This window comes from Rhinoderma darwinii, chromosome 9 (assembly GCF_050947455.1).
Source record: "Rhinoderma darwinii isolate aRhiDar2 chromosome 9, aRhiDar2.hap1, whole genome shotgun sequence".
Lineage (NCBI taxonomy): Eukaryota > Metazoa > Chordata > Amphibia > Anura > Rhinodermatidae > Rhinoderma > Rhinoderma darwinii.
Window position 1 is genome coordinate 13,485,886 of NC_134695.1, and position 10,530 is coordinate 13,496,415.

At 45.8% G+C, this 10,530-nt stretch overlaps 1 protein-coding gene across 2 annotated transcripts in view; it reads left to right on the forward strand.

Annotated features, from left to right (window-relative positions):
- TTC9C (tetratricopeptide repeat domain 9C) overlaps nt 1-8,270 on the forward strand; it is a 20,096-nt gene extending 11,826 nt beyond the window's left edge. For both annotated transcript variants that reach the window (XM_075837284.1, XM_075837283.1), the window contains exons 2-4: nt 2,174-2,420; nt 2,494-2,676; nt 7,739-8,270. In XM_075837284.1, the coding sequence (XP_075693399.1) occupies nt 2,174-2,420; nt 2,494-2,676; nt 7,739-7,833 (525 nt within the window). In that variant the 3' untranslated portion in view covers nt 7,834-8,270. The remainder of the gene's footprint in view (nt 1-2,173; nt 2,421-2,493; nt 2,677-7,738) is intronic.
- The last annotated feature ends 2,260 nt before the right edge of the window (nt 8,271-10,530 follow it).

A 10,530-nucleotide genomic window follows, 5' to 3' on the forward strand; every position in this document is an offset into this window, starting at 1 on the left:
CGTAATCGTGCCGACCAATAGAATAAAGTTAACATGTTATTTACGCTGCATAGTAAACGGCGTAAATTTATAACGTGAAAGTTAATGCTGGAATAGCGGCTTATTTTCAATTCTCTCCTAAAATAAAGTTAATAAAAGTTAATCAATATATTGTAAGCATCTAAAAATGGTACAATTACAAAATACAACTCGTCCCGCAAAAAACAAGCCCTTATACGGCTATGTCGACGGAATAAAAAAAAAGTTACGACTCTTGGAATGCGACCATGAAAAAACAAAAAATAATCCTTGGTCATTAACGTGCAAAATGGCCCGGTCATTAAGGGGTTAAGGCTAGTTTCAATCCTTGAATAGTATTCGCTAAAGGTCTTTTTGTGGATGATATATCCACTTGATGATGCAGGGGATGCTTGACATGAGGTATTCTCTTATGGATAATGGGAAATATGACTCGTGCCTAGGAACCGAAAGCCTATTACTCTGTACCCTGACTGAATATATGGTGTGACGTTGCCTATTCTAGGCAGACGGACCGGTTTTACCCTTATTTGTGGTAATATACAGATTATCGAAGGCTAAGCCTTTTAGTATTTATATACCAGGATCCTCCCCAACAGATTGATGAAATTGACATTTAACTTACAAACATATTGGCATTCCCTCTTCTAAGATGGCGTTAGTGCGCTCGCGAATGGGTGACACACATACGCGGTTGAAGGTAGCTACATAGATGACTCCCGTGAGATATTTTTGAGCTCTGTTGTTCTATGTTGCCCTTGTGACAATTGATCACATGTTTACTTTGATCCAATCGGTGAGTTACCTGTGGGCATGCGCTGTTCGATGTTCAGAACGCCGATGGCTAGAAACGTGTTACATATGAGTCCTAGCACTAGGTTTTTTCTTTGTAGATCGGTGAGTGCCAGCTGTTTTGTTTTGTTAACAAATTGCACTATGTATGTTCATTTAACAATAAACACTGAATTTTATATGTTATTCATGTGGCATCGATTATTTTTTTTATTGCATCATGTTATAACTGGTATTTACACCATGGATATTTGATTCACTGGTCAATATATATATATCTGATGTTTGTATAACTGGATATTTTACTATTCTGTATTGATTTCTAACACTGATTGGCTGGGCTTTGCCCCCATGTATACTCATGTATTTTGGAACACACATTGCTTGAAAATGCCTTCATAGAGAAGGTGAAACGTTGTAGTGGATGCTGTATGACTAAGCCCAATTATTTTCGAGGGCTGCTTCTCTCTTTCTTGACGTATATTGAAGCGTAGCACCTGGGTTTGGAAATTTTTTTGAACTTTGACTAAACTGGAAAGGAAGTGGTTGGGTTAAGAATAAAAGACCAAGAGGTCATCTGTATTCTAGTCTCCTGTACTAAAGGTCCTATTACATCTGCCAACATTGGCCGGTGCAGTGAGCGCCGATCAACGAGACGGCTCGTTGATCGGTGCTCGCTTGCTCCTGTCACACGGAGCTATGTATGGGGACGAGTGGTCGTTAGACCGATCGCAGCCTGTTTACACAGGGAGATGTGCTGCCGACAACGATAATATTTTAGTTTTTTAAAACGATACCATAAGCAGATGATGTGTTTGCTCGTTCATCTGCTCATCGCTGCCCTGTTTACACAGGTCAATTATCGTCAAAGAGCGTTCTATGAACGAGCGTTTGCCTGATAATTGCCCAGTGTAAAACCCCCTTAATCCTGTTAGGTCAGATATTGAACTTCAAAGGGTGAAAATAAAAATACACAAGTCCTCTATATGGATTCCAGGAGGTGTGCATTTTATCTCCCCAACTTTAGCTCAGCACTAGTGCTTGGAAACCATAACTATGGAAAACAGCAGTAACTTGCTGCATAGGAAACCTTCCTTCACTTGTTTTTCTGCAGTCCTCCAGGTAACCTAAGTTAAGCCCATTAGATAAGCTGCACCCTCCTAGCTGACAATAGAAGGAGCTGAAAGAGATGGACACCTGTTTTGCCAGGACTGTTTCAGAAGCTTTTATGATTTATTTATATTTAATATTTTTTTTCTATTTCGATTACAGGTTTGTCATCACTTTCAATTACTGGCAATCGACTATATTGTTATGTAAGTGAATCGTTTTTATGTGCTATTTTTTTGTGTGTGTGTTTTAGGGTGGAACTGTTGAACAGCGTCTCTCACAGGCGAGTTTATTCAAATCTCAAGGCAACACGTGCTACTCTGAACACCGCATACGAGAGGCTGTGAGTCTTTACCACCGTGCCCTCCTCCAGCTTCGTAGCTTAGACCCTCATTTACTTAATCCTCTGCCTGGACTGGGCCCCTCTTCAGCTGAGCTCACTTCTGAGCAAATGGAGGCACTCCAAAATCTTCAAGCTGACTGTTATAATAATTTAGCAGGTAATACATCAAATGTAGAAGAAAACTGTGAATGCAATATTCCCCAGTCTTAATCAGTCTTTCTGTAATTTAGCATGTCTACTACAGAATCAACCTCCAAGATATGAACGTGTCTATGAATGCAGTCTACAGACTCTAAAGATACAGCCGCATAATGTTAAGGCATTATACCGTGCTGGTGTCTCCAGCTATTACTTGCAAGACTATACAACTGCCCACAGTTATTTAACAAAAGCTTCTTCCCAACAACCCAAAGGTATGATTTTCTTTATATATTGTCTATTTTGTAAGTTTCTCATTACATTTTCAACTAGAGGTTACCTGACGACGATTGCTATTTCTAACAAAGCAAGCCAAGTGTGGGTGCAGCTACTGAAACTTTATCGGGAATGTAGGGAGCCCATTCAAATTAATAGGCGAATACACGGCCGGCCCGTGGTCACCAAAGTGGGCTCTCCACTCTGGCTAACAAAGGGAGACACACCTTAATGACGTCTTTACACCTTCAGACTGGGTTCCCACGTAGCGTAAATGCTGCGGAATTTCCACAATGGAAAATCTGGAGCGGAATCTAAAAAAAATGCAGATAAATCTGTCACAGAATTCCACTTGTGTTTCCGCTGCCTTATTGATGCAGAAATGCTGCGTTTTTTCCTCCTATTTTACCTGCAGAATAAGGGCTTGTCCACACGTAATGGAATTGTTCCGGAAAATCCGAACCATGTCATGCAGGTTTTTTTTACTGCAGAGAATAGTGCAGATTTTTTGCTGCATTTTTTTTTAAGGGCTGCTATTTCAAGGGGTGATATTTATATTTCCTGTGATGTCATTTCCACGTCCTGTAAGAAATTCCGCAACATTTCCGTAGCAAATTACGCAGCACATTGTATTTTTTTTCAGAATTTCTGTTCCCTATTGAATTCTATTTGGAAAAAACGTAGGAAATCAGTCCACAATAATTGACATGCTGCGGAAATAAAATTACGCACTGCAGGTGAATGTCTGGATGGAATTTTTACGTATCGTGTGGATGACCTTTGTTAAATCCCACCCGCTTTGCTGCTACTATTTTTTGATGGAAAATATGCAGCAATTCCGTTATGTGTGGACAAGCACTTAGTGATAAATATTGATTGTAGCAAAGTGTATGTGCTCCTGAGTAAACGGTGTTAAAGGGAATGTGTCGCTAGAATTTATTTTTATTTTTTTTAGTTACACAGTGTATAAATGATTAAACATTGTTCTAATTTGTAAAAAATTTTCACGAGTCAGGAAATATTATAAATTAGATTATAATTTATAACATTTCCCAGTGTTGGTCACTAGATGGAGCAATTCCCAAAATTGCAGCATTGGCATGTAGTAAAGCAACCACATTGCTTTATGCTGCAAAATTTGAGATGACATACTCGCTCTAGTGAGCTCACAGAATCCCCCCTCCCTTATCCTGGCTAGTGCCGGGAGAAACGAGGGGATTGAACGTTCAAACCTCCTACACTGTGTGCCGCCATTTTTTGAGCTAACACACAGTGTAGTAGGTTTACATACAGTAGTAATCACACACTAAAACACGTACATACACAGAAATAATTTACCTGCTCCTGCCGCCGCCGGTCCGTCTGCTCCCCCCGCTCCAAGTGCTTGCATTAGAACACAAGTCCGGAAGCCGCGACCGGAAGTAGTAATCTTGCTGTCCGGAAGCCGCGACCGGAAGTAGTAATCTTGCTGTCCGGCCGCCGCTTCCGGTCCACAAGAAAATGGCGCCGGACTTTGCTCGGTCGAAGACCTTCCATTTGGACTGTGTGGGAGCAGCGCATGCGCCTTTCCCACACAGACGGCGTACAACATAGTGAATGGAACGGGTCCTGTTCGCGTTCACTATGGGGTTGTATGTGCCGTATTCCATGGCTGTATGTGTTGTTAACCGACACATACAGAGATGAAAAAAAAAAATGGCAGCCCCCATAGACAAGAAAAACTTAAAAAATAAAAAAAAAGTAAAACAAACACACAAATAAATAAAACATTTTTTAATAAAACACTAAAAGCAAATTGATATAAAAAAATATTTTTTTCGCGACACCCTTCCTTTTAAGACCGCAATATAACAAACCTGTTGCAGAGTTTATGCTCCCCATTGACGTCTATAGACCAAACACACAGAACCCGAAGCATTAAAATAACATGCTGCAGAATTGAAAGTTGCACCGCAAAGCATTTTCCGCACAACTTTTCTGTATTTTATTTTCTGCAGCGTGTACCTGAGACTTGCTAAATCTCATTCAGTTTACTGCAACTGTAAATCAATGCGGAATTTCCGCACAGAATTTTGTTGCACAGGGCACATGGAAAGGGATTGTCTAAATGAAACAACTCATTTTAGGTGAATTTTAAGTCCATATTCCCTTCCTGAATGCTCCTGCTGGTGTCCATGCATGTTTTCGTTATTTAAATAATAATTTAAAAAAAATGACATTCGGGAACATCTGGATGGAGTTAGGCGGGATTCACCCGACAGGGTTTCCCGGCCGGGTGCCGGCCCTTCATAAATCGTCCGGCACCCGGCTGCATTAGGAATAATAGACCCCTAATGGGGCTATTCACATGACCGATTTTTTGACGGCCGGGAAAACCGGGCGTCAAAAAATGGGACGTGCCCTATTTTCGGCCAGCTGCCCGGCTCCCATAGAAGTCTATGGGGCCGGGTAATACACGGCCATCACCGTAATGTGTCCCGAGTGATGGCCGGGTCTACCGTCGCTCGCGCACTCTCTCTCCTCCTCACAGTGCAGAGTGCATGTGAGGAGGAGGAGGAGGGTCTTTTATTGCTCGCTGTAGGAGTCGGAATCCCCAATCCCCGGCCGGGGATTGGGGATTCCGCTACAGGAGAAGTGTGTGACTACACTGTCCATATATGGACACAGCGAAGTCACTCACTTCTGCAGCGGAATCCCCGACTATGGCCAGGGATGCCGCTACAGGAGAAGTGCGTGACTGCACTGTACATATATGGACACAGCGAAGTCACTCACTTCTGCAGCGGAATCCCCGACTCTATGGCCGGGGATTCCGCTACAGGAGAAGTGAGTGACTACACTGTCCATATATGTGCACAGCGATGTTACTCACTTCTGCAACGGAATGCCCGACTCTATGGCCGGGGATTCTGCTACAGGAGAAGTGAGTGACTACACTGTCCATATATGGACACAGCGAAGTCACTCACTTCTGCAGCGGAATCCCCGACTCTATGGCCGGGGATTCCGCTACAGGAGAAGTGAGTGACTACACTGTCCATATATGGGCACAGCGATGTTACTCACTTCTGCAACGGACTGCCCGACTCTATGGCCGGGGATTCTGCTACAGGAGAAGTGCGTGACTACACTGTCCATATATGGACACAGCGAAGTCACTCACTTCTGCAGCGGAATCCCCGACTCTATGGCCGGGGATTCCGCTACAGGAGAAGTGAGTGACTACACTGTCCATATATGGGCACAGCGATGTTACTCACTTCTGCAACGGAATGCCCGACTCTATGGCCGGGGATTCTGCTACAGGAGAAGTGAGTGACTACACTGTCCATATATGGACACAGTGACGTCACTCGCTTCTTAAGCGGAATTCCCGACCTGTGGCAGCCAATTCCTCTCCAGGAGAAGTCAGTGACTACACTGTCCATATATGGACATTGAAGTCAGTAACTTCTCCTGGAAGGGGGGGGGGGGATGGGTGCAACCTACAGGTGGCTGTGTGGCATTGCCTACAGGTGGCTGTGTGGCATTGCCTACAGGGGGCAGGGTGGCATCGCCTGCAGGGGGCAGGGTGGCATCGCCTGCAGGGGGCAGGGTGGCATCGCCTGCAGGGGGCTGGGTGGCATCGCCTGCAGGGGGCTGGGTGGCATCGCCTGCAGGGTGGCATCACCTACAGGTGGCTGTGTGGCATCGCCTGCAGGGTGGCATCACCTACAGGGGGCTGTGTGGCGTCACCTACCAGGGGGCTGTGTGGCGTCACCTACCAGGGGGCTGTGTGGCGTCACCTACCAGGGGGCTGTGTGGCGTCACCTACCAGGGGGCTGTGTGGCGTTACCTACCAGGGGGCTGTGTGGCGTTACCTACCAGGGGGGCTGTGGCATTATCTACAAAGGGCTGTGTGGCAACAAATTGAAATGAAATTCATCCGATTTTAAAACGGACAGGGAAAAAAACGGATGCAAATCGGCCGGTAAAAATGGCAACTCGGCCCGGAACTGAATCGGAACGGATGCAAACCGGCCGGGAAAATCGGCCAAAAACGGACGATTTTCCCGGCCGACACTCGGACCCTGTCGTGTGAATGAGGCCTAAGGCGGGATTCACACGACCAGGTCGTGCCCGAGTGTCGGCCGGTAAAATCGGCCATTTTGCCCGGCCGGTTTGCATTAAGTTTTGCATCCGTGCCGGGCTGGGCAGATCCGGACAGTGACATCAGCGGCAACTCCTGAAGGGGAATCCCCATGTGTTCGGGGATTCCGCTTCAGGAGTTTCCCCTGATGTCACTGCCCAGATATGGACAGAGACATCAAGCGCTCTGTCCAGGAGCGGAATCCCCGAACACACGGGGATTCCGCTCCTTCAAGGAGCTAAAGTGCGGCTAGCACATAGCAGAGCGGGGAGATACCTCCCCGCTCTGCTATATTGGCGTCGCTACAGTAGTAGCAGCTGCTAGCGGCGCCATCGAAGGTGTCGCCGGGCCAGGGTGCTTTTAAAACAAGCAGGGGAAGGGAGCCAGCGCAGCGCTCCCTTCCACCTGCTGTACACCCCGGCCCTGCCACACCGTGTACAGCGATGCCATTCGTCAGAATGGCTTCAACTCCTCCTCCTCACATGCACTCTGCGCTGTGAGGAGGAGGAGATAGAGCGCAAGCGCCGGAAAACCCGGCCATCACTCGGGACACATCCCGGGCGGCCGGGTACCCGGGCGAAGATAGAGCATGCCCTATTTTTTGATGGCCGGTTTTCCCGGCTGTAAAAAAATCGGTCGTGTGAATAGCCCCATTAGGGGTCTATTATTCCTAATGCAGCCGGGTGCCGGCCGATTTATGAACGGCCGGCACCCGGCCGGGAAACCCTGCCATGTGAATGAGGCCTAAATGTTTCTCCCATGTTTGTGTGGGTTTTCTGCAGGTAGTCAGGTGTTATCCCACCCTACAAAAACTTACTGATAGGTTAATTGGATTCTTAATTCTTTATGGGCACTTTTTTTTTTATTTATTTTTTTTTTACATTTAAAAGCAAATTGAAACAATTATTTATCCATCTTTCTTTTTTTCCCAGATACAAACATCAGACGTTATTTACAACTGGCAGACTCAGCCATCAGTGCTTCCCGTGCAAAAGAGAAACAGCGATATCAGGGCATGTTTGACTAGTGTCTTGTAAATTTGTACTAAATTTGTCGCTCCTAAGGGCCAGTTCACACTGAGTTTTTTTTACTCTGAAACCACGTCGGAAAACACGCCAAAAAACGGCCGACAATGCCTCCTATTGATTTCAATGGGAGGCGGAGGCGATTTTATTCCCGCGAGCGAAAAAACCGGCTTGCGGGAAAAAGAAGGGACATGCCCTATCTTCGGGCGTTTACGCTTCTGACCTCCCATTGACATCAATGGGAGGCGCAGAGAAAGGGTATTTCGCGGCATTTTATGGCCGCGGGCGAAAAATGCATCGAAAATCAGCGTGCAGGCAGAGCAAAATCTGCCTCAAAATTCCAAACTGAATTTTGAGGCAGATTTTTCTCCTGCAAAAAACTCAGTGTGAACCCAGCCTAACGAAAGCAAAATAAATGTCAGTTTTGTTTGGTACAACAGCTAACAATTTGTCAACATTCCTCCAGGATGTTCTTTCTAAGGATTATTCTAATGTCATTTGGATATTCTGAGTTTTGGCATTGACAGACTGTTAGGCCCCATGCACACGACAGCAAAAAACCATTCACTTTCATTGAACACTGACACCTTTCCGTAGCACTACGGAAGGGTGTCAGTGCCGTGGAAATGTTCCGGGAATTATGGAACATGTCCGTTCTTTCGCATTTTGCGGGCCGTGCTCCCATACTTTGTATGGGAGCACGGCCCGAAAATGCGGCTGTCAGTCAGCGGCCGGCCGTGCCCGCAATCGCGGGCCGTGATTGCGGGCACGGTCGTGTGCATGGGGCCTAAGGCCTGGTTCACACAGTGCAGATTTGCATATATTTTTTTTAGGCCGGGTTCCCACGGGACGGATACGCTACGTAAAAATTACGCAGCGTATTCGACCTGGAACTCGCAGGACATTCCTTCTTAAAATTCGCACCAGGTCTTTCGGACGGAAATTTCACTGCGAAATTAAGCGCACATACTTACCTGCCCTCCTCTGACGTCCACTCTGGCCTCCCTGGTTGACGTTTTAGGAGTGTGACACTGCAGCCTGTGATTGGCTGCAGTGGTCACATGGGATACAACATCATCCCAGGATGCCGTACTGCACAAAGAAGGGGGGTGTTATGGGTAAGTATGTGTTTGTTATTTTCTGGCGCTGCGATTTTTGCGGCGTAAACACATGGCTTTCTGTTGCGGGTTTTGCATCCCCATTGAATTCAAATGGGAAAACCCGCAGCAGAAAATCAATGAAACTGCAATCAATTAAATTCCGCACGGCCGGTCAATTTATTAAAGTTTACGCTGCAGGGTTTTTTCTGCAGCGTGGACATGAGATTTACTTTAAGCACAGAATTCCGTTGCGGAAATTCTGCAGCGTTTACGCTACATGGGAACCCGGCCTTAAATCATAACAGGAATGGAACCTAAACAGAAGAAATATATAAAGGAAGGACTTGTTGGTCTGCTCTCCTTTAATTCTGGTTTGGGCTTAAAAATGCATGCAAATCTACACACTTTGAACAAGGCCTTAGGGTATGTTCACACGCAGTAGTTTCAGACGTAATTCGGGTCGTTTACGCCTGAAAAAACGGCACCATTACGCCTCCAAACATCTGCCCATTGCTTGCAAGTGCATGTCACTTCTTGGGACGTTTTTGGATGCGTTTTTCATTGACTCCATTGAAAAAACGCTTCAATAACGACCGTAAAATACGCTGCGAAAAATGTGAGCTGTTACAAAAACGTCTGAAAATCAGGAGCATATTTTCAGAATTTTTTTACTAAGCGTGTGAACATACCCTAAGGCTGGGTTCACACGAGCATATTACGTCCGTAATGGACGGAACGTATATCGGCCGCAAGTCCCGGACCGAACATGCTGCAGGGAGCCGGGCTTCTAGCATCATAGTTATGTACAATGCTAGGAGTCCCTGCCTTTCCGTGGAACTACTGTCCCGTAGTGAAAACATGATTACAGTACGGGACAGTTGTCTCGCAGCGAGGCAGGGACTCCTAGCGTCGTACATAACTATGATGCTAGGAGCTCGGCTGCCTGCAGTGTGTTCGGTCAGGGACTTGTGGCCGAAATACGTTCCGTCCTTTACGGACCGAACATGCTCGTGTGAACCCAGCCTTAGGGTATGTTCACACGCTTAGCAAAAAACGTCTGAAAATACGGAGCTGTTTTCAAGCGAAAACAGCTCCTGATTTTCAGACGTTTTCGTAACAACTGCACCCTGTTTCATAACAGGGTGCAGTTACACGTGGCAGATTTTATTGCAGAAAAATCGGTTTCATTCATCTGAATGGGGTTGTTTCCGCAGCAGGTGAATGGTTTTCTGCAAGTTCCATTGCAATGAATGGAACTGATTTTTAGTCGCAGATACTTCTGAAACAAAATCTGCTGCGTGTGACTGGACCCTTATGTTTTTCTCACATTGCAGATTTTGCATGTATTTTTTTAAAGTGAAAACTAGGAACGGAACCTAAGAAATATCTAAAGGAAAGCCTTATAGCTCTCCTGGATCCAATTCTGGTTTTAGTGTTTTGTGTGAACAAGGCCTTATGTTGGATTCAAACGGACAAAAATGCTGCAGATTTTCCGCAAAATAGACGTGATATATGTGGATTTTGCTGCGGCTTTCACTCCTGCATTTAAGGCCAGGTTCCCACGTAGCATAAATGCTGTGGAATTTCCGCAACAAAAAT